The 22963-nt window shown below is 51.5% G+C and overlaps 2 protein-coding genes across 8 annotated transcripts in view; both read right to left on the reverse strand.

The window, feature by feature from the left end:
* SNX22 (sorting nexin 22) overlaps positions 1-388 on the reverse strand; it is a 5545-nt gene extending 5157 nt beyond the window's left edge. Inside the window, exon 1 of the mRNA XM_026068359.1 lies at positions 341-388. Within this exon, the coding sequence (XP_025924144.1) occupies positions 341-388 (48 nt within the window). The remainder of the gene's footprint in view (positions 1-340) is intronic.
* A 2861-nt stretch (positions 389-3249) lies between these two features.
* On the reverse strand, positions 3250-22432 carry SNX1 (sorting nexin 1). 7 transcript variants are annotated; one of them, XM_026068242.1, is made up of 16 exons: positions 21480-21564; positions 19819-20520; positions 16569-16671; positions 15550-15686; positions 14201-14267; positions 12937-12980; positions 10746-10887; positions 10155-10233; positions 9313-9388; positions 8106-8219; positions 7860-7953; positions 7017-7222; positions 5327-5470; positions 4743-4823; positions 4133-4204; positions 3250-3663 (listed from the first exon to the last, which is right to left on the reverse strand). In XM_026068242.1, the coding sequence occupies exons 2-16, from the start codon at positions 19867-19869 to the stop codon at positions 3613-3615; spliced, it is 1461 nt and encodes a 486-aa protein (XP_025924027.1). In that variant the 5' UTR covers positions 19870-20520; positions 21480-21564; the 3' UTR covers positions 3250-3612. The 7 variants fall into 7 exon arrangements, with proteins under 7 accessions (XP_025924027.1, XP_025924024.1, XP_025924026.1 ...); XM_026068239.1 differs by lacking the exons at positions 19819-20520; positions 21480-21564 and adding an exon at positions 22274-22432; XM_026068241.1 differs by lacking the exon at positions 21480-21564 and having other exon boundaries at positions 19819-21462.
* Between the last annotated feature and the right edge of the window lie 531 nt (positions 22433-22963).

The following is a 22963-nucleotide window of genomic DNA, read 5'->3' on the forward strand; positions in this document are numbered from 1 at the left end:
CCAATCCCACACCACAGCTTATCCGTGAGCCTGGCCCACACCGAGGGAACCCCTATCAGCCAGGCGCAGGCTGCCCAGGGCCGTGGGGCTTGTCACGGCACACAGGCCACCAGCCCCACGCCAGCCCTGCACCGTCGGCTCGCGAGGCGCCACACCGCCACGCTGTCTCCCCCGTGGATGTCTCGGCCGTTTCCAGCCCCTCTGGGGCTCCCAGCAGAGGAAGCGATACAAGACAGGAGGGTTTTCACTTCCCCAGTGACAGCCCTGGCTACATCCCTTGGCTGCAGCATGGTCCAGGCTGGAGAACAACATGGTCCAGCCCTGTCTGTTCCCTACAAACGCAGGGTTGCTGCATCATCATCATCATCATCACCACCACCATGGTCATCTTCACAGTGCAAGCGAGAAGGAGCCTTTGGCCCCACTAGTGCACTCTCCTCACACCGAGCAGCAACACTCACCCGGGGCTGCCGCTTGCCCAGGGGGACCCCGGCAGCAGGAGATGTGGGAGAACATCCCTCCTCATTGCTGCAAGCTCTGCTGCCTGCTCACAAACCACCCGACAGCCCACTGCTGCCTGCCTCTGTGGCTGATCCTAACTGCGTTTCCATTCAGCCTGGCCCCGTGCTCCACCCCAAAAGGCTGGAGCAGCCRTAGACCCTTCCCCAGACCTCGGCGAGCTGGCCAGGCACATTGCACCCGGAGCCGCACCAGCTCCAAGGGCTGTCTTGCAGCCATCAGGGCCACACCAGCCCCTGCCAGCCTTTAACCCGCTATTAACTGTGGTGACTCCAGCCCCAGCGCAGGCAGCAGGGCGAGGAGCTGGTCCCAGGTGATGCCCATCCTCTGGCACAAAGTGCCACGTGGGCACCAGCTGGCAGCCAGCGCCAAGCCGGCACCCGTGGTGGGAGAACGCCCTGGGACTGGCTCCGTGGAGGCGCCAGCTCCAGCCCCCGCCACCCGTGGCCTTCCTGCACTGCTGCCCTCCCCGTGTGCTCGTCTGCACAGGGAGGCCACGGCGTTACAGGCGTCTGCAGGTGCTGCAGCAATGCGATAGCGCCTTGCCTGCTGGCCCGGCGTTCACACGCTCGAGAGGCAGCACAGCCCCCAGCTGCCAGGTTAAGCTCGGAGCCGCCGCGCAGCGTCCCAGAGGCAGTTTCGCCTGCGAGTCACCGACAGTAGCCTGTGGCATGGGGGAGAAATGATACCAGCAAAGGCAGCCTCAGCCACGTGACGCTGCTAAAAGTGTCTGGCGCAAGGTTCAGGACAGGGGGGAGCCGAGACAGCCCAGCCTCAGCCAACAGTTTTCATCGCAGGAGACGGTGTTTGGCTTTACCTCCCACGCAGGGTCACAGCCGGGAGCGCCTGCATCTCACAGCTCCCGCCAGGCACCCCGGCCCCTGCACACAGAGCTGGTACAGACCTGGCAAAGTCCATCGGATGCCTATTGCTGTGCTGCCCACCCTGCCAGCCCCTCTCCTCCCAAGGCATGCGGGCAGGCAAGGCGAGCAGCCCAGAGAAGGTCTGTTCCCCAGCTCCTTTGGCTGGTGAATGCAATTTTAGAGGGCTGGCCTGCCCCTGAAGTGTCATCCAGGAAAGGTTACTTCTCCAGGGATCAGGGGAGAGAGACTGGACCCAAAGCCTCATGCTTTCAGCCAGTGCTGCCCAGAGCCCTCTGCTCGCACACAGGGAGAAGCTACTGCTCAGGAGATGGTTGAGCTGTTAAGAGCAGGATATAAGTCATAGCATTGTTCAGACCTCTCCTCCTTGGCTCAGGGCTTCCAGATGCTAGTTTCTCTGTTAGGACTGACACGTCACTTAGTTAAAGGGCACAGGGATCTCTGCCCAGAAGCAGCAGGAGTTTGCTTTGCCATTTCCAGGTTCTTCAAGCTCCTAGTATGCAGCAAGGGAAGCAGAGGAGGAGCGAGGGAGAGCTAAGTGGCCTTAGAACAGTGTTCAAGCTGCTCTCACCCAAAGTCCCCACAAATACCTGCACCCAGGGCCCATAACTGCTATAAGCACCCTTAAGGACAGCACCTGGGAGCTCACACAAGATGCTTTGCACAGCTTAAACCTCCCTTTGTTTCATGGGAAGTTCTCTACTGCAAGACAAAGCCAGGTCAGCCCAGCTCCTGCAGACAGAGGCACTTGGCAAGCAAAGCGTGCTATCTTTGGGCACTTCAGCCTGGCAGAGAAAGGAGCCCGTGCTGGGCTGCTCAGGGGAGGGGTGATGCAGGACACAGGATCCTGCCATGTAGGGCGCTAGCTGTGACACAAGGGCAGCGCAGCTCTTGGCTGTGCTTGGGAGAGGAGTGGTGGCTGCCCACAGCAATAGCTCAGCCTGGGATGGGCACATACCGCACTGCTCCACTGAGCTTTCTTGTGGACACTAGGGAAACCCTGCTCTATCAGGACAAGGGGAAGGGGAAGTTGATACAGGCTAGCTTTTTTTTTTATTATTATTTCCCCCCTCTCAAAAAAAAAACCCCACAAAGAATCAGTATCAGTTTTGATCATGTCTGCTAAGAACATAACTGTCTGCTCCCAGAGCCAAGCCCCGTACCAAGACAGCTTCTTCAGTGAGAGGAGCTTCAAGCACAGTTGCCAGCTGATCACCTTGCATTTCCCCTGCTCCTAAAGCCAGCAGCTCACAGCAGCATCCTTGGGCTGACACCTACTGTCATCCCAACAGCTTTTGAAGGAGCAAGAGCTGCCCACCTACAGCAGCACTGCAGCCTTATGAGAAGTCTGTGCTACCTTGGGCACTGTCTGCTTCCCCCACAGTTGACAGAGGCCCAAAGGAGAGGCAAGACTGAGTTCATTGCATGCAAAGTTGTGCCACCTTGGAGCCTCGCTAAGCTCAGAGCTCAAGAACAGCAGCCTGTCCTTATGCTTAAAACAATTGAGAAGGCTAAAGTTTAATCAGAAGCCAAGACAGATGGCTCAGGCAGCCTCCAAGGTCACAGGTTTCTCAACAACAACACACTGCACCTCAAAGCACCAGGCACCATTGCTTCCTTCTGCATCCACACGTGGAGCTCTTGGGCAGGACACACAGCTAAGCAGAGCTTGGTACATGCTGAACAGAGGGCCATGCTGGGCTGGCAGCACTGCCTTTGAGGGGGCCAAGCCCTGGCTCTGCTGGCCTTCAGGGCACCTCAAACACTCTATAACACAGCCTCTTCCCTCCAGCCATTACACCTCCCTGCCCCAGCCCAGGCAGCTCCCATAAACAACAGAACAAGCTTGTCTGCCCTGATATAAGTTTTATTACATAATCTCAATGGCACTGCAGGAGTAAGATAGTCATTAGAGCCCTAAAACCCAGGCTGAAAAATATACATTTACATATATCATTAACTCCCCCACTCACTCTTCATCTACTGCAGGGCTGGTCTTAAAGCAGGAAACTAGTTTCTCTTCAGTAAGAAAATATATGTAGCTAAATGAAAAATATACAGTTAGAAGAGTTACTGGCTTATAAGCTGCTTGTTTGGGGGGTTAAACCTCTACCAGCTCCAGAGTGTTTAACTAGGGTTCGTTCATGTGTAAAAGACAGAGGTATAGTGTATAAAAAGGCAAAGTTCAGGTACACTCGTCTGCTTGGTCCAATTAAGAAATTGCCTTTGCTTCAGGTAAGAATGCTTCCCAGTACTTCACCAGCTGTAGAGAGAGAAGAGAGTCAGGAGTCAGCAGTCACTCTGCCAACACAGCTCAAGCTCATAACAAACAAGCTTTCCACAGGCTGAGTTGAGAAGTGTTCAGTGGAGGCAGAAGCCCATCCCCAGTGCACACCAGGGGCTTGGCTCAGCTCTGCCGGGGTCACGTATGCAGCCCAAAAGTCAGGCCCGAAGCAGAGTGTGACACAACAGCTTGTATTTTGTACAAAGTAGCTTTCCCGTTGGGCGCTGTGATGAGTCAAGACTGTGGGCAGAGGCTCCAGTCCACGGGGGTTCATCCCTCCCCACCCCATGGTGGTTGGGAGGAGCAGGATACACCCACCCCAGTAGCTCATGCAGGGTGCAACCTCACACTGCTTAGATATGATAGCAGAAGTCCTTCTTCAGAAGGGGCTTGCCAACGCTACTCAGACAAGGGGAGGACTGGCTGCAAGCAGGCTAGGGATACTGACCTGTTGCTGAGAGTTTAGTAATGTCTCAAGGTATTTAGTCACGTGGTTTCTGAAGTCCTTTGATTTCTCTTTCTGCAAGAGACAGTTGCATAAGTAGGTACAAATCTGAGCTAACCACTGAAGCCCTCCAGCCTGGTGTACGGGTGTGGGGATGGGACAGGATTTTCCTGTTCCTCCTGGGACCCAGTTGGACAGTCTCAGCTGCCCACACACTGAGTGACCAGCAGCAGCACGAGAACACGAAACAGAGGATCGAGTTCACCTGCTGGCTGTGAGCTGGTGAGCAGCAGGACAGATCAGCAGGCTCTGAGGATCTTTGCAGATCTGCCTTCATTTTAATGGATATGCTTATTTGCATACCTTGAGCAGGAGAAAAAACCCTCTATCCAAAGACAGCAGCTGTCTGCAATAGTACATGCCCCACTCAAACCTGTCTGGATCTGCAGATATAGCCAGCTGCTCTATAGAAAGTGGGGTTAGGAACCAAGATGACACCTTGGCTAGGCCAGGCTGGTGTTCCCAGCTGAGACACCAAAGCCAGCTAGGCCAGCTCAGCCCTCACAGTCCCCTCCCAGGCTTGAGAATTGCTTAGGAGCTGGGACTAACCTACCTCAAACCGTATCACTTCCTTGCGGATCACAGCAGAAATCCGTTCAAAGTCCCTTTCGTATTGTGTCACACGAGACTCCCACTGCAGAGAGAGGAAGTGGGCTGTTTCCAGGGAAGGGGAGGTGAAGCTTTCACTCCCTCCGAGGGTGGCTTTGTAGCCAGTGACTGTTCACAGCTGGGAGGCACCCCTGGAGCACAGCCCCCTAGAGGCCAGCACTTCTGGTCCTCACATCAGCTCACTGCCATGGCAAGCAGCACCTGCTGCACCACCTGCACTCAGTGCTCAAGCATGCTGCAAGCTCAGGGACTGTTATCAAGAAAGCCACATATTGCCACACGTGAAGCGGGACTGCGAGCAGCCCCTCCTGCAGCATCTGTGGATTCCTGTAGGGCTTGCTAGAAGCTGGCGTTTCCTTTGTTACAAGCCTGGCAATTGCTACGTGGTCCTTCAACTCAAAACACCCTCTTCTAAAGAGAAGGGGGAGCAATTCCAGTACTGCTTGGCCTAGAGCAGCGCGGCCACAAGCTATGACTGAGCAGCATGCATGGAGCCCATTAGAGACCACAGCACTCCTCACCCCTTACCTCTGAGATCTCTTCTTTGGCCTGCTGCAGCTTGTCAGGTTTGTTGGCCCAGAGCAGCCTGGCCTCCATCTCCCTCTTCTTCTGCAGCATGGTCTGGGCATCCTGCCATCTCTGCCAGGTCTTCATGCGCTGGTCAAAGGCTCCCTGAAAGGAAGGAGCAGAGAATGAACTGGCATGCCCCCAAGCAGGCTGTAAGCAGCACACAGGAGAGTCATAAACACGTGCAGAGCTTTACCAAGCTAGTCCACAAGCAGCATGGCTATGCCCTCTGCTGCTGCTCACTTCTGCCCTCTGCCACCTCACCAGTAGACAGCTGCAAGAAGCACTGCTGACAGCAACACCCATGCCTTTTTCTCCCTGCCACCCCACTAGTGAAGGAACCCAGGTGTTGTATCAAGCAATTAGTGCTTCAAGAGCAGCTTTGGAGGCCTTCCCCTGCCTGGAGGGGCAGCACAGGTTCTGGCTACCTACTCTAGGGCTTGACAGGAGACAGCTGTGGGGAAACCCCACAGCTAAGCATGCAGTTCAGCACAAGCCTGGACAGGTCTGAGGCACCTACTGAACTGGCAGTATCCCAAACACTAAGCTTGCTCCATCTCCAAGCTCTGCTGTATTCTCCTTTCAGTACATGGGGCCTTCCATCAAGAATTGCCAGTGCAAGAAACTGCCTTTGCCAGTCCTGCACTGGATCTCCAGCATTAGGTCCTGCTGTCCTGGAGCAAGGCTGCCTTTAGGTACACAGAGCTAAGTGCCTGCAGCACCTGCTGACCACAAGTCACTGCAGAGCACTCAGGCACCAAATTCCAGGCATTTGGCAGGAGGCTGATGATTTTAGCAGATCAATGCAAATCACTAGCCCAAGCAAGAAAGATCCATTAGACTTCTGAATGCATCCAGCTAGACTGTGGGGAAGAGCTAGAAGAGGCAGAAAGCAGTGTCTGATAGCATGGTCAGGACAGAGGAGCCAAGAAACAGGTGAAGTCTTAGGTAACACTACAGTTTTACTGGAATATCCAAGATGTCTCTTATTACCTTAAGCCCTAGAGATCTGTCCTGCTCTGGAGCATGCACACCTCCCAGTACAGAGGAGGCTGACAGACCAAGGAACTCAGCCTAGCCTCAGGCTTGTACCTACTTAATAGGCTTTCTTCTGGTCTTTGCAGCCTCAAGAACTAACTGCTTGGAGACAGGACAAGTTTTGGGCAGGAGCAAGTTAACAGACTTTCAGGCTTACAGCTCACTTGGGACTTATTTCTGTCAATCTCCAGCAATAAGCAGTGCATGCCAGGCAGGCCACACTCTTCAAAGCTCTGGCTACTCCCCAGTAGAGACTGTCAGATCTATTTGTAACTCAGGTCATGGGTTAGCAATTTAGAGCCTCTGCAGTAGCTGCAGCCTCTACCTCTGAATGGCTAGAGACCACCTATGAGCCACAACCTGTTCCATATTCCCCCTGGAGAACAGCACAGACAGGCCTCATCTACCTTACTTTTCCGATCTGAACAGAGTCCAACACATGCACAACTCAACAAGCAGCAAGTCTGCCCTCTGCCTGGAGAGATATACAGTGCCCTGTGTTTGTATTTAGGGAACCAGCTGCCTCCTGGCATACTTAAGCCTAAGAACTGTGCTAGGACCAGCAGCGTATTCTAGAGCTTGGCTCTGAGGATTGTGCCAAAGGAGTGCTTACCCTTACAACTGAGAGAAGGCGGATGTAGTCTCCCAGGAGCTCAGCCAGGAGGAAGAAGTCATTGTTAGCCTGTTCCTGGTGCAGCTGTTCAATCTTCTCTTCCACCTCAGCCAGCTGGGACAGTGCCCGGGATAAGGCCGTGTTGTCCTCCGAGCTCCCCAGCATGGCCAGACTCTTTGCAAATTGTGCTGTATTCAACGCTAGCTCTAGTGAATGGAATAAAAGAGTCAACCGATTGGCCTTGCTCTGCTGGGTGCCCTGCAAGTAAAGCCCCATCCTACAGTGTTCAGCCTGGAGGCTGCTATGGGAACTGCTTTTCTGTAGCCCCAATAGACACCAGCAGGCCCTGCTGCTGGAAGAGCCAGCACTGTCTCACAGTCAGAACTGGCAGCTTCTGCAGCCCAGCGGGAGGAGGGCTAGGCAACTCCAGCCAGGAAGAAGGGAAGTGGCAGAGTGGGAGGAAAGGCACAGATTCGCAGAAGTCAGCCAAAACATGCAGAGGAAGAAAAACATCCCTGCTCCCCGCCAGAGGATAGCTTGGAATCAACAAGAAGATCAGCTCTACTCAGGTTTGCTACAGCAACAGCCTTCACCCAGCAGGACACTGGTTCACTTTAACATTGTGGTCCTGTCCAGTCCTACAAGCTTAGAAGATGTGGAGTCATCATTTTACTTCCATTGCCCTGATTAAGGGGACAAGAGTCATTTATAGCAAGGGAGCAATGTCACATCTTCTCAGAAGTGCCTCCTAGGGCACCTACTTGCTGGCGACCTCCAGTCAGGCATTGCCAAGGCTTAACTGTTATGGCTCAAGCTACAGCAGAGCAGTACCAAGCTCATTACCTTTCCTGTGGTTCACCAGCGTTTCCACAACAGCATGTAACTTCCGTAGCCGCTGCTCCTCACATTCCACCTCCTGCAGCTTCTCCTCGAACCACTGAAATGGATGAGCCCAGAGCCAATTCTCACAGATGGCACCACCACATAGCTGTGAGCTTTACTGGTATCTCACAGCCAAAGCTTGAGCTGGTGGGCACACACAGCTCTAAAGCAAGGAAAAGGACAGCCTGGAGGTGTCCAAATACTCACTATGTCCGATTCATTCATCTTGATGGTCATTTTACTGACAGCATCAGTAGCTTTATTGAACATCTTCAGTATACCTGCACCACTCAGGGCCTGGGTGCCTACTGCTCTTGGCAGCTATAAAGAAGCAAAAAAGTTTGCTTTGTCAGGAGATGAAAGTAGCTTTGAGAACCATCACAGTGGTGTCACTCTCCCTGTGGCATTCATGTGGATCCCTTGACTGCAGGGTTTCTGCATGCAGCTCTATGCATGGTATCTGGGGCCAGTCTGTTCCGCTTAGCTGAGGTAACACAGATCTTTAAGAACCATCCCTGCTACTTGAATCCCTGCAACTGGAACCAAGAGCTGCCCAAGCTGGCCCAGGTCATGTAAGGACAAGAGAAGTGCTTTGGAGCATCTCTCCAAGAGCCAGCAGCAGTTTGCATTCCCGGGGACACTACAGTAGAGCAGTGCCTTTGAGGCCGAGTAATACTCTATGCCAGCCATGACTACTTCTCAGACTGCTGGTTAGAGTGGATGCAGCTCTAAGTGAGGCTTCTCCATGATGCATGCTCCTATGAGAGCCCTTCAGCACAATGTTAGTCAGAATCACACAGACTGGAGTTTCCTAGGGCTCAGCCTCAAAGAGGTTCTGCTTTCTCCACAACAGGTGCTCTGTTTCAGTGCAGTTGTACTCTCAGTGGAGCAGCAGGGACCACATCAAATATGTGGTTCCAGAAGGAGCCAGCTCTACCCAGGGATGTCCATTCTAGCTGCAATCCAAGTAACTCATTCAGTTCCTACAATTCTAGTCCGAGGTGGAAGTTTAGCACAAGCAGACAGCAAACAGGACAACCATCAAGTTAAATGACTAACATCTGAGCACCAGGCCAAACTAGCACCAGTTTCCCCTCACTTCCAAGCAGCAGGCTAGACTCCTATCATGGATTTCATAGGACAAAGACTACCCACGCTTTCAAAGTGTCCCCCCTCCTGTCATGACTTAAGCAGGCTAGGCCAGAGCTCATTATCAGTGTACAGTGCTTAGATAAGCATTGACACACAAGAAAAGGAGTCCTGTTCTTGTCACTGCTGGTTAAGAGCTCTTCCAGGATTCTGCTGCTTCTTGCTGAGAAGAGCCTTGAAGCGTCATGCCTTGCTACCTTCTTGGATACCATTTCCTTCTCTACTTCCAAGGTACTTGTTGCTAACACTACTCCACAGTACTGACCTCCTCTTTTTCCAAGAACTCCCTGACGTCTGGGTCCTGTAGCATTGTTGGATGGCTGACAACTCTCCGAAGGTACCTGCAGAGTGGAACATATCAGGAGTTACTTCTGTTGTAGCAAACTTGGCTCTGAGCAACTCCATTGAGCTGTAGTGTGTGCAAGTCAGCTGCACCACACTTGTTATTTACTCTGAAATGGCTAAAAGTCAGGCTCAACAAGCTGTTCTCGCCCACCCACCACACAAGAGTCTTGCTTCCCTGGGGACTCTAGTGAGACCTAGTTCAAGACCAAACCTACCAAGTTTTTGATTAATACTTGGGACAATCAACAGCAAGTTACTCAAGATGCAAGACTGGATCTTGATCAGTTGGCCTCTTTAACAATGACATTTCTACCAGCCCTTCAGAGGACAAACTGGAGGTGAACAGCATCCTGGTGCTAACTACAGCAGTCAGTACAGGTGGCAGAGCAGAGGCCACTGGTGGGCTGTGTAGTCAGGGTGCCAATTTTGGGAAAGCCTGAGTTGTTCTTCACCTGATCTGCACTGTTTGCACCACTACTAAACACCCACATGTGAGCTAATGAGACAGCTCCATTTTACAACCTGCATTGTCAGTGGAGTTTGGTTAGCCTCTGACCAAATCCCAGCGAGGTCTTTTGAAGCAGGAGTTAATTTTAGAGTGAAAGTAATTCTCTGTAGTTGTAACTCTTCAGTGGCCTCCAGCTTCACTGCAAACCTAGAAGCAGACTGCTTCTCATGTAGGGAGGAGAGTGCAGCCAGTCTGACCTTTCAGAGGTCCCTTGCTTGGCTCAGGCACGAGGGGATAGTTGTTTGGATCTGTACCTCTCTAGAGCAGCCCGTCTTTTTTCTAGGAACTCTGCAGAGGAGGAGTCTTCTTTCCCAACTTTCACTTTGGTCATTCCTAGCACAGGAGGAAGATACAATTAATGAGTGGCTTCAGCTGAACACACAAGGTAGTGAGGTCTGTTACAGACTATCAGCATGACTGCAGAAGCTGGGCTTTTTACAATAGAAATTAGACCTTACATCAGCAAGAACTAGCTGGATAATTAAGATTTGCTTATACCTATGTCTAGCAAAAGTCTACATCCAGAGAAGAGGCAGAGCAAGGCCAGGCAAGACTGGAAGGGTTACAAGTCTGGACTCAAGTGAACAGCAATTCAGTTACAGTGCAGAGCATGTTTCACTCGATATCAAGTAGATGCAGAGCCATCTGAACTCAAAGCTTTAAGCCCAGAGCCCTGCTGATTCCATACTTATAGCTTTGTCTGCACCACAGCATTCTGATTATTTTTACCAGCCTCCTTCCATCTACTTCTTTGCAGCTATCCCCCTCAGGTCTGGGACTGCAGGCAGGAGCTCCACATCAGAAGGACCAGTTCTAGAGCAGTGCTCGGCACCTCTACTGCTCACCTATGAGACTCTTCTCAGGTGGTGGAGGAACGATGAACCCATTCTGGGCATGCTTCTCCGACAGCTTCTCATAGAGACCCAGAAAGTCACTGAATCTCCTTTTCACTGAAAAGTGCTTGCTCCTGAACATTGGTAGGCTTGTCTGGGGGAAGAGATGAAAGTCAGATCAGGCTTGCCCAAGGAAGCTGTCCCTACATACACAGCCTCAAGAGCATTATTTGTGCTGTCAATTTTGAGGGAGGAGATAGGACAACTTGAGCTCTGTGGGATGAGGAATAGGCAAGCTAAACTGAGCAAGCTTTGGCCTAGGCTTTCAGGAACTCACCTCCTAAGAGTTCTCCTCAGACTAAGCAGCAATACTAATGCTACTAAATAACAGAGCAGCTGTTACTGTGGCCACAGACTGCTTAGTAAGCCCTGCACATGGCCTAATCCCACCATCCCTGCTTTCCACAAGAAGGGGGACCATTGCTAGGGTGACAAGCTGTAACCTAAGACTACAAGGGCTACCAGTGGCTTTTGACAATGTTACCAAGGTGGGACTGAAGGTTAACAAATCCACTAGCTCCCTTCGCATGCCAGCATTTCAGACTGCAGAAAGCAGTGCCTACCATGAAGTAGGCAGGAACGGGCTGTGGCAGCACATACCAGAGGCCTTCAGGCCTCTTTCATGCTCCAGCATAGGAGGAAGTGCCATTTGCATTCCTGCACTTACCACTGGTAGACTAGCTCACTCAGTCTCTCGCAAGCCATCTCTCCAGATAACCCAAGGGTTATCATAAAGGTCCCTTCCTACCTCAACCGTTATGCGATTCCGTGAGCAATGCCACAGCTACTTATGCTCCATGTGCTTTCACCCATGGCAGAGCTGGGCACAAAGTGGGAAAGTCACACTACTGTGGATGCAGAAGGTTGAGACCGGTACATGGTAGCAGTTTCAGCAATATGATGAAGCTAGCCTAGGAAGCTCAGTGCTATTTGGACCTGTCATTCAGCAGGGCAATTGACCTGGGGAATTCCCAGCAAGTCAATAGGTCAGTCTGATTTTCAGCTCCAGTTAGACAGAAGTTGTGGACCTACAGTGTGATGTGGCAGCTGCTGGCTTCCTACACAAGGAGTGCACCCATACGCCAGGCTTTGGATACCTGGCACTACCAATTTCCATTTCTCTAGGGGATCAACTCCACTTGACCCCTTCAGTTCACTTTGCTCACAGTGAGGAAACCATCCCAGAAAATATGGACTCCAGCTACAGCACATCACTTACATGATTATCACCAGTACCTCCCATCATCTCAATGTCACTTTACAACCATCAAGTACAAGTGAAAGGATCTTAGGATGTGCCGTAAGAAGTCCTAAAAACCAGGACAAGAACGATAGTCTTTGGACTGGAGTATTAATGTCTGATAGACAAGAACACTCAATTTAGCCAGACACCCAAAAGGGTTGGCAGTCACTGTGGTAACTCAATTCCTTTGAATGGCATTGCCTATGCCATGCCTAAGCTGAGCCAATCAGCCGTGGAGGGGCAGCATTGCTGGATTTCTTCTCCAGCTCTACAGCCAGAGGTAGAACTTGAACAAGTCCAAGGCAATACAATGCTCCTCTACTCCTGTAGTCTAACAGTTGATGGACAAATACCCAGGAACAACTTTTCTGCAGAGCTCAGAACAAGCACCCCACAGCTGCAAGCACAGCAGCTGATCCTGAAGGCCAAGTTTCTTGTTACTAGCCTAGGAGAGTAGGTCCTGACAGCAAACTAGTTACAGCAATAACTCTTCAGCAAAAGCTGAGCTGAGTACAGATCACCTTAATCTGATGTGACCATCGACACACAACCACTAGCAACAGAGCTAGAGCAGAACAGAGCCTGGGGCTCTCCCTAATGGAGGTCATTCCTGCTGCTCACTCCAATGCTGAGCTGGGAGATCAGTCAGGGCTGCAATGATGTAACTGGCTGAAGTCAAGAGTGTTCTTTCAAATAGGTTCAAAACCTGCTTCTCAGCTAGGCTCATCCTTTGGTCTGTAGGAGTGCATTATAACTCATGAATCCCTTGTAACAAGGTATTCAGGCCTCCTGTATTTTTAAGGTCACCATTGGCATGGCTAGGGAAAGACACACTCCAGCTGCCTTGAAGTGGGGAAAAAATAAGGGCATCCTATCACAGCAGTGATGAGTTAGACATACCTGTGTTGATACTTTGTAGGCTACATATGCATTCATGCCATCACCTACAGAAAACAGAAACAAGGCATTAGTATCCCAAGGCTAGCCCCTTCCACCATCACCTGGATGTTTCAAGAACTCCAAAGCACAAGTCTCTAGAGACCTCCTGGCATTCGCCTACTTTACTGGTTCTGACATTAGTCCTGATGAAGCAACAGAGCTCTGCATCCTCACACAGAACTTCAGGCAGCATCTCATTGCAGGACCCTGGACCCCTGCCCATTAGGCATTTCCCCGACCTGGCTGCTTGGGACTGCTGAGCCCTCCTTTTACTTCCTAAGGCAGCAAGCACTGACAATCAGTCACTTGTTACACTGACAGCATTTGGGCTAACTCCACACATCTGCTCAGAACATAACAATTCAGTGGCTGTACGGCACATGAAGTAGTCTATTCAGAGGATGCAAGTCAGACGGCCCCTGACTACATGTGGTTTGATTCTGAGACATCACAGGCAGTTTCCTCCAGCTAATACAGAAATCCCTTTGTTTGGCAGAGGAAGGGTTTACCTGGTAGTTCAACTGAAGGGCATCCTCAGAAGTCTGATGCTACCCCTAAAATACCTCCAATTTACAAGTCAGTGCACCTTCCAACTCCAGAACTCATAAGCCAAGAGTTGGAACAAGCTGCCACAAGCGAGGCTGCTTTGCTGGCTGGGACCAGATGCTACCTAGAATTCTGCACCCCAGGGACAGCCACATAGCTGGTCAAATTGCTCTGATCCCCACCGTCAACACAGAAAAGGCCTCTTGCTTCTCAGCGCTCCACAGCTGCTAGACAAGATGGCAGAGCATGGAGCAAGGCGCTTAGTTTGAGTGTAAGGCAATTCTGCCTCTTCCCTGCCAGCCACACAAAGGACGGTGCTTCCTGGAGATCAAGTAAAGTTGCACACCACAGCCGTAGGCACTGAACTCTGCTAGTACAAGCATCATATGACCTCCCTCCCAAAATGTGCTCCTGGCTCCCCACTTTTGAGGTGCTTGACTTTACAGAGCCTGCTTCTGCCTTGCTTCATTTGGGATAGAGATTTTTTTTTGCTTTGTTTAGCTTCACTTCCTCTAGATCTTGGAGGAAGCTTTGGGGAAGTGAGTGATCAAGTTTGTGCTTGCAGAGGCAGCTCAAAAGCTGGAACTGTGTCACATGGAGATAACATCTGCATTCAGTCCTACTGCTGAGCCTGGCCTAACTCAGCTTCATCATTCAGCAGAACAGGATGTTAACTCACCAACTTTCTCTGGGTCACTCACTCCTACTGTCAGCTCAAATTTGTCCTCCTGTTCCTCTTCTTCCAGCTGTTTGGAGTAAGGACAGAGTGAATTAAATCCAGAAATCCAGGCTTCAATCTGCTCCAAATTACAGAACTGCATTGATCAAAGTGAGCTTGTCATAGTGCAAAGGCATCTTTGGTACTTAAATTTGGCCAAGGCTATTTGTAAAGCCCTTAGGCTTCTGACTTGTGCTGAAGCTACCTGTTCCAAGGATCCCAAATTGGATTTGACCTTACAATGCTACCTGCACAGACTGATGGGCAAACTGCTACAGTGATAAGCTGAAAATCTGCAGAGTCCACTCTCACTCAGCTCAGTACAAAATTAGTTCCTTTTAGCTCTTTTACATCACAATTTCAGTTCTCATCTGAAACCACTTAAGATACTGAGCCTGTATAGAAGACAAGGTACACTGTGTAGGCATAAGGGGACAAGAGCCACCATAGCAACCAGCAGATCCAGTTTGAACAGGTCTTTCAATCATACCCCGATAGACTAAAGGCTAGTGGGTGACTATGCCAGCAATGCCGCCTCCAACAGACCCACAGAGGCTTCAGGCTTACTTAGAGAGCATTGCAGTCCTGTGTTAGTGGAATGGTGTTAAAGGACTGGATGAAGCAGAGCTGAGACTGAATCCAAACAGCCTTTGGCTTAATAGCCTGAAGGTCACAGCTTAACAGTTCACTGATGACTTCGGCACCCTGTCCTAGCTGTGCATTGCTTCCTTACCTAAGGAAGTCCAAAGCTAACTTGAGATGCTACTCCTGACAACACTGCAGTAAGTCAGTCCTCGTAAGCTCAATGGTGGTCAGGGCAGAAAAGGAGCACTTGCCCCTGAAACAGGTTTATTCTCCCTACAGGAGAAGGCCTAGATTCAACCAAATGCCATTTGATTAACTGGACCTGGCAACCAGACTACAAGTTCCACTTAAGGACCCTGCACCTAGGACAATTCCCCCCTCCCCAAAGAAATTACACCACTTGCCCCATCTGCAGCAATACAGGGTGCTAGAGCTCCGAGTCAGAGCTCAGGACCAGATCAGCTGCTTGATATTTCAGCACTGGAAGCAGTCTGCACTATCATGCTTCTACATGAGCAAGAACGCTGTCAGACTGACCTGAACCCCATTTCAGGGGTATCAGTCTCAGACTGATGGCCTAAGATAAGAGCCAGGACATCCAATATGCCAATTACATTAATTGCATCATTTAAGATGCATGTTTAYATCTGAGTAAACATACAGGTTTCTGCCAATTACAGTCCCAAACCAGTAGGGCAAGTTGGAAAGCTCAGAGCAATTCTCACCTCCTCATAGCTCTTTGGAGGGTTTCTAGAAGAGGAGCTTGCAGCTACATCTAATGGGGGGGCAGGATTGGATGCTTTGGCCAGTTCCTTCTTCTGGTTGTTTTGCGTGCTGTCTAGAGACAACTCTACAGTGGCATCTGTCAAGAGAAGTTTGCAAGGGTCAGCCTCTCTGCTTTGTGTTACTGAAAAGGTAATTTCAATGATCTTGGAGAGGTTCATGAGATCTAGGGAGTAACAATAGACAATCAATTATAATATCCATGGGAGGGCATCTGTAAGCATTGAGAAGAGCATGACTTGATGCATCTTTCACTGCAGGAAGAGCATTTGATCAATCCCGCTGGAGAACATCAAGTTAATCCAGAATGCTGCTAGCAGCAGCAACTAGGCACTAGAACAGCTAGAACCAAGCTTGATTTTACATGGCATATACACCAGCCTGGAAGGTAGGCTCCTTCCCAGTACACTTCTCCACCTAGAGGAAGTCAAAACTCTCCAGAAGCTGACTCTTCTTTGGATGCCTCTGCCAGAGGGGTCCCACCTAGCCAAGGAACAGGAGAGCTGTGCAAGGACTGGCCCTTATTGTTTCCCCTCAGTGAGGAATATTATGTTTTCTGTTGCTTGGGAACAGCCATATCTCAACTAGAGATACTTCCTCCACCTGCATGGAGGTGGGAACAACACAAGCCTTTTAACTCTGGAAGGGCACTCACTGCCTTAACAGCTTAAGATGACAAAACTAAAGCAAACCAAGTTTTTAGGCCTCTTCAGCTCTGAAGCAGTTAATCCTGCTGCGTGATTATGCTAGAGACCTGGAGGAGGCTACTCTGACCTTCCCAGAAACACCACTAGAGCTCACTGCTTCCAGAGTAGACTGGAACATAAGTTAGAGAGATAAAAACTTGGGATAAACATGAATAAGCATGGTCTAGCCATAAGCAGGTCATGGCTAGAAGGGAGATTACTCCAGGCTTAGATTTCAGAAAGCCCCAGTAAATGCTCAACAGATACAGACTCACCTGCAAATAAGTCCTGATCATCTTGCTCTACAGGAACCCCATTCTCTTTGGAGCTGCTGCTCACTGGGAGCAGAGATTCCCTTTTTGGTGCTATGGGCTTGCTCTGTAAAAGAATTAAAAGCACATAAGAGGTTGTTTACACTGAGGAGTGGAGGTTGGAAGACCAAACAGGGCCACCCCCCCCTTCTAGCCAGCGCCACGCAGGGTCAATACTATGAATCCTATAAACTATAGGCTTGAGCACAGTGGCCAGGGACATTACAGACTGCCTCCCCTCTACCAGCCCTTGAGCTTTAGCATCTCTGCCAGCAGAGTTACACCAAGGCTTCTCAGCAGTTAAGGATACCAAGAATATCACCAAGAATTTCAGAGCTAGTGTCTACCCCAGTTTTCAGCAGAACAGGGGCACCTAGCAGATCACTAGCACGTGCCAGTCCACAGGCCAAGCGTCACAGGTGTAGTCCTTCAGCTACAGGCTTTGGGAGTGGCAGGCAGTGAAGTGCACACACATGCTCCTGTTCATGACACCCACAATAGACTTGGCCATGCTAATTCCAGGTAATGACTTGCATATCAGCATTAACGCGGCATCAGGCCAGATGGGCAATGCTAGGGCGCCTTGTGCACTTGGCAGTACCAGGCTGAGCATGCCGACAACAGAAGATCCCTTGGGAAAGCTAAGCTATTGCTACTTGTGGCAGAGGCCTGCAGCGATTTGCTTGCCAATAGGCATCCACTGGCAATCAGCCATGGACCACAGGAACCTTGTTAGCAGCTCAACTTACGTTAGCAGTTCAACCACTACCACAGGCTGAGCTGCCCTTCCCTAGAGGGCCAATTAAGCCCTGTGTGAAAGAAGCTGGGTTATGCTTTAACACAGCAGTTTCCTTCCACTTCAAAGTAGCACCAGAGCAGCTTCTGAACTCTCTGCTTCCCCAGCACTGCTGGGAGCCAGCAGTGCTGGTGGTCTCCATTGCACATGGCAGCACTGTCCCCTCCTGCAACACCCCCCACAGCAAAGATGAGGCTACCATGGCTGGATTAAAGCAGGGGCACAGCTCACAGCGTTTGACAAAGCCAGTGTTTTACAAAGTCTTGCACGCTGCACTTTGATTCAAAGCTTGTGCTCTTAGCATGCCACCGAGCTATGGTTCAGCCAGGACAAGCCAGCCTCAAAACCTTGGGGCAGAGACTTAGAGCTGAGCCTGCAGAATGCCACAGCAAACAGCCTCCAGGGCCCACAGGCTTTGCCAGAAGCATCCTGGCTACTAGGAACAGGCTTTGGGACAAAACGAAAGCCTGCCCCAGAGCTTGTATGTCTACTAGTCTGCTACCTTAGAAAGCAATTTCAGCACTCCTGCTACTTGGTTTGAATGGAAGCTACAGGCAAGAGCTATGGACAGTGGTCCCATGAAATCACCCTTCATTTTGAACCAAGACAAGCAAGTACAAGTTATTCTAAACTAGAATCAGAGAGCAAGTGCTATTCTTTAATGTCTTAATGCTGCCAGGTAGAGAACAGAACACTTCTTTGATGGCCAGTACATGAAGTACTATTAGCAGCAACTCTGAACTGACAGGCCATGGAGAGCTTTCTTCAGTAGAAAAACATCACTGGTTTCCATTACTCCTTCAGGAGTAAAGCAGTGCTAACGCAGCTCTTCTGTAAGGTGGGGCCAAGTCTTTGGTTACATAAAACTCCAGAGTGATTTGATGAAAGGTCCTCCCCTATTTTAGGGAGCTTTTCTGGAGGAGGAAGCAGAGACTCGCTCCCAGCTTGGATCAGAACAGTTACAGGCAGGATGCATCAGAGGTATGTTTTCTAGCGATGGAAAATTGAGAGCAGAGACACAAACAGACCCACGGCAAACATCATGCAGAGATGCACAAGTGACTAAGTAAGCCCTGCTCATAGGGGCCAATCTACAGACACGAGCAAGACTGCTTCCCAGTCCCCACAGAGCCCATCAGTTAAAACATCAAATCTATTCCTCTCCAGGCACATTAGGAGCTTACGTACTTCCCAGCACTGCTCACTAGGCCAGGAGCAGGGAGAGTTCAGCACACCTGAGGAGTATCAGCCATTAGCAGGAATGTTTCAGCACTGGTGATGGGTTCACCTGTTTGACCACACTACCTCTAACACAGGATCTTCACCCCCACCTGGTTTTGGCCCTGCTCAAATAGCTTGTTTTGGTGCAGGACCTTCCACATAGTCAAGGATCAGTCTCTTCTTAGCACAGGTTGCTGGTGTGCTTGAGCAATGCAAAAACAAGTGTTCACAGGGATCTTGCAGCAACCTCTGAAAGCTGTTCCAGCAGCCACCCCTCTCCCCCAGGCTTGCACATGAGTGAACAAGAGCACTATCACCACAGTGATACTATGCTGAGCAGACTTCTAGCGGGGGTCATTCAGATCCTCCCCTCCTGCAGCAGGTCTTCAAGCTGGTAAGAAACTCCTATATGGACAAGCTAAGGGAGGCACTGAAGTTTCCCTGGTTGGCCTTTCAGCTCCCAGTTCTCTCCTAGACTCAGGAAGAGTCATCTGCTCCAGTATCATAGCAAGGTTCCTCTTCTAGAGTGACCAGGTTCTTCGTTTGCTTTAAACTTAGTTTCTAAGAATATGAAGTTACTACGCCCTGTTCCTTCTTCTCCATCTGTTACTACAGAAGATGACAACTGTAGCCTCTTTTGGATCAGCCCATGACACTACACCCACAATCTCAGAGGCCTGATTTAGTACACAGCACAACCATCATGAGACCAGGCAAATTAAGTTCCTCAAGTCCCCAAATACAAGCCTGACTTTTTTCTGCTTGTCATGGGGAAGCAGATATCATTTCAGAAGAGCTGACACTTGAATGCATCCCTAGGGAGGATCATGGCCATGCAGTTGTCCTACCTCCATGACCAGACAGATGAGTTCCAGCTCTGGTTATACTTATGCCTGACCCAAACACTTTTGCTGCCTCCTATTTTATGGCTAAACACCTTCAAGCCACCTGAACGCTGGCTGTCATACAGATCTGCCTTACCAGCCCAATTCCCTTGTCTCACAGAAAGTGTTTTGCTAATACTCAAGGGCAGACAGACAAGCAAAGCCAAAAGGTCACAACAGGAAACTGAAGTACTGGTTATGACAGTTGATCCGACAACAACACTAAGCACCTGATAAGCTGCTTTAGCTCAGACTTCAGTTTCTGTGAAGGGCCACTTTATTTGCATGAAAGCCCATGGCAGTTGACACTTGCCTGTTTTGGTAGGCTCCCTCTACCATAAAGCTCTCTTAGAGCAAGCCACATAGCGTGTCTTCCAGTTCTTAAATAAAGGTCTTGAACTTCTCAGGATAAGCACCATCTTCTACTGCCAGCCAGAGGTACCAGCATGGATTGCTTTCTCCCTAACATTGGATGACCAAGATCCTGTCAAGCCAGGATTGCATTTTCCCATATTGTTGTCAGCAATGAGACTCCACTGCTCTGTTACGCCCAGATCAACATGAAAGTTTTGTCCTCAGAAGCACACGCAGGGCAGAATCTAGCCATGAGCAACATCTTCCCAAACCTGCCTATTTCTCTACTACTTAGCCAGCAACAGACTCCTGGCAAAAAGTCTTTTTGCTGCTGAGTGAGCACAGTTCAAGGACATCAGAGCAGCATCAGGTCAGAAGCTTCGTCAGGAATGGTACAGAAAACAGCTACAGCTGAACTCCAGCTTTCTGTGGGTCAGCAGGATGTGGCTTTGCTGGGCCAGCTCCATCCACTGTGACAGACAGGTTTGCATGCTTGCTGCACTACCTGAGACAGTCAAGTCTGCGGTTTCCTTCTGGAGGAAAGGGAAGAGCTGGGCCCGGCCCAGCCAGAAGGGAAAGCGTCAGGGCTGGGGAACTACAGACAGATGAAGAAGCCTTCTGGAGAGATTCTGGCCAGAGACACCAACTCCTCTTGTCTTGCCTGCAGGAACAGAGATGATGAAAAAGCCTGGGTGAAGCAGCCAGGTAGAGGCCATGGTGTCAAAGCTACTCCTCACAGGGGACAACGTGAGCAGCCTCAGCTTGTGGAGCTTAAGAAACCAATCCTAGTCCCTGCAGCATCCACATAACCAGTCTCCTAGAGGAGGCCCCTCTAGTAGGCAAATTCTTGCTCAGTACAGACTCTGAGGCCAAGAACCTGAGGCCAGACCCTGGCTAGGGAGGGGATTCAGTTTAATAAAGCACCAAACGGACATCAAGTCCCCAGCATGCACTGCCTTGCAATGCATGAGCCCGCTTCTGCTTCTGATGCTGCTCTGATGTCCTTGAACTGTGCTCCCTTCAGAGCCCCCACGATACTGTTTTTGGCCCAAGGACTTACTTCAGCAGCAGCTTAGTCTTAACCTGCATTAACTGCTGCATATCTAAACTGCTACTGTTCAGACCCCTCCGGAAGCCTGCATGACTACCGTACCTGCTGCTCTTCAGTCTGGCAGTCCATGTGCACACTGGCCCATGAGCTAGTCCTCAGCTGCACTTTCAGTGCTAAGTTCCCAGAGACACCTGGCATCAGCTATTGTCAGAGTTACAATGACCTTATTGCAGTCACCAAGATAACCAACTTATTGAACCGTCCCCTCGTACCAGCTCTGTTCAAAGCTGCATCAGTCACTGCTCTAACTTTGCTGCTGCTTACTGTTCAGTGTCTGCAATAAATGCAGGCCCAGTCAGCTGAAGCTGGCAGGAGTTAATGCAAACAGCTTTCAGCAGCCAGAGATTCACAGACACACAAAACTACTAGGAACAAAAAAAACGTGCTATAAACCCCCAGCCATTTACTCCATCACACTCACGTTCGCCAGGTTATTTGTGCAGCAATGCAGTGACCTGCTTTGCTGAACTGATCCAGATGAAGAAGTATCAACTAAACCTTCTCCATACCTTTCATTTCATAGCTGCACAGTTGCTTGTTCCAGTACAAGGCAAGGGCAGTCACTAAGATACTCTTGAGCCTCCCCACTGTGAGGACTTGAGTTACCTCTCCCACACCTCACGGAGAAAGAGCCTCAGCCTCCATTCCAACTCCAAGCAGACAAGCACCAAGCTGGCCATACCGACACTCTCCGAGCCATCGAGGGGACAAGAGCTACCCTCTGGGTAGGAATCCTGGGCACCTCCCTGTGAAGTTAACAGCAYTGAAATAGTGGCCTGTACAACGACAAAGCAGGTGCCTTACTCGAATCACACCTCACATCCACGCTTGGGAGAGTTATCTGCTCTCCCCGCACCATCTGTCACTGGTGGGCACTTACCTCACTCGTGTGACACTAACCTCTGCAGCAACACCATAAGGAACCTCAGATGCTTTCAGGAGGAGCAGAACAACTGTGACTGCTCCAGGGAGAGCAGAGAGGCCCGGGGGTCGGCACAGAGATTAGCCCACAGCCCAATTTCCTCCCAAAAAAGAGATTTGGCCCTTCCACACTTCTTTGTGGCACCTTCTTCGACCAAGCCCAGACGATGTTGCAACCACCGGGCGGCTCCATCCCTGCTGCCCAGCGGGAAGCGGGGGCTCTCGCACCGGCGCCTACTGAAAAGGAGCCACCGGGAGCCGCTCCGGCCTGCTCGCTGCCCGGCACCGGCCGCCGGGAAGCGGAGATCGCCCCCGGGGGAGCCGGGGCCAGACCCACCCCCGGGCCAGGGCAGCGGCCGGGCCGGGCCCAGCCCGCACTCACGGTGCCGGTGAAGATGTCCTCGCCCTCCGTGTCGCTGTCGGCCGCCCCCGGCGCGTCGCCGTCGCCGCGGGGCTCGGGGAAGGGCGGGGGGAGGCGCTCGGCGGGGGAGGGGGAGCCGGAGCCGCAGGCGCCGCCCGACGCCATGTCTGCGCGCTGCCGCCGCTTCCGCCTGCGACACCCGTGGCGGAAACCGCCGCCGCCKCCTTAAGGCCCGCGAGGGGGCGGGGCCTCTGGGGCGGGGCCGGCGGGGCCGATTGCATCWCGATTGGCTGGCTCCTCCGCTCTCTCCGCCCTCCCCCGCCTAAGGTAGCCAATGAGCGCCGCCTTTTCCTTCCTCTGGCGGGCGTCGCTCCCTCCCCATGGCAACAGCGGCGAGCTCGGCAGGGAGGGAGAGGGGAGAGGGAGGCCCGCTGGGCCGTACCATAGCACCAGCGGAGGGGGGAGCGCGCCCCCTCTCGGGGCAGTGGGCGAGCCCAGCACCGGCCCTGCGCTGAGGGGCCCGTGGGGGCGCGGTGGTCTCGGAGCCCCCAGCGGGGCCGGGCCGGGCCCCCCGAGCGGGGACGGGGCGGGACGGGACAGGACCAGCCGTGGCCCAGAGCCCCCGAGCAGCCCCAAGGGCTCCGTGTGGGGAGGGCGGCGAGCCCGGGCGACCGCCGCTGAGCAGGGCCCGGCAGCCCCTCGACGCCCCAG

The sequence above is a fragment of the Apteryx rowi genome, unplaced genomic scaffold (genome assembly GCF_003343035.1).
Source record: "Apteryx rowi isolate R43461 unplaced genomic scaffold, aptRow1 scaffold_27, whole genome shotgun sequence".
Lineage (NCBI taxonomy): Eukaryota > Metazoa > Chordata > Aves > Apterygiformes > Apterygidae > Apteryx > Apteryx rowi.

Excerpts from the sequence above, each read along its gene's own strand:
- SNX1 (XM_026068239.1), bottom strand. The coding sequence starts at position 22,417 with ATGGCGTCGGGCGGCGCCTGCGGCTCCGGCTCCCCCTCCCCCGCCGAG. Across the intron at positions 16,672-22,273 it reads AGGACATCTTCACCGGCACC|AGCAAGCCCATAGCACCAAA; the intron begins GTGAGTGCGGGC and ends ATTCTTTTACAG. Across the intron at positions 3,664-4,132 it reads TACTAAACTCTCAGCAACAG|CTGGTGAAGTACTGGGAAGC; the intron begins GTCAGTATCCCT and ends CTCTCTCTACAG.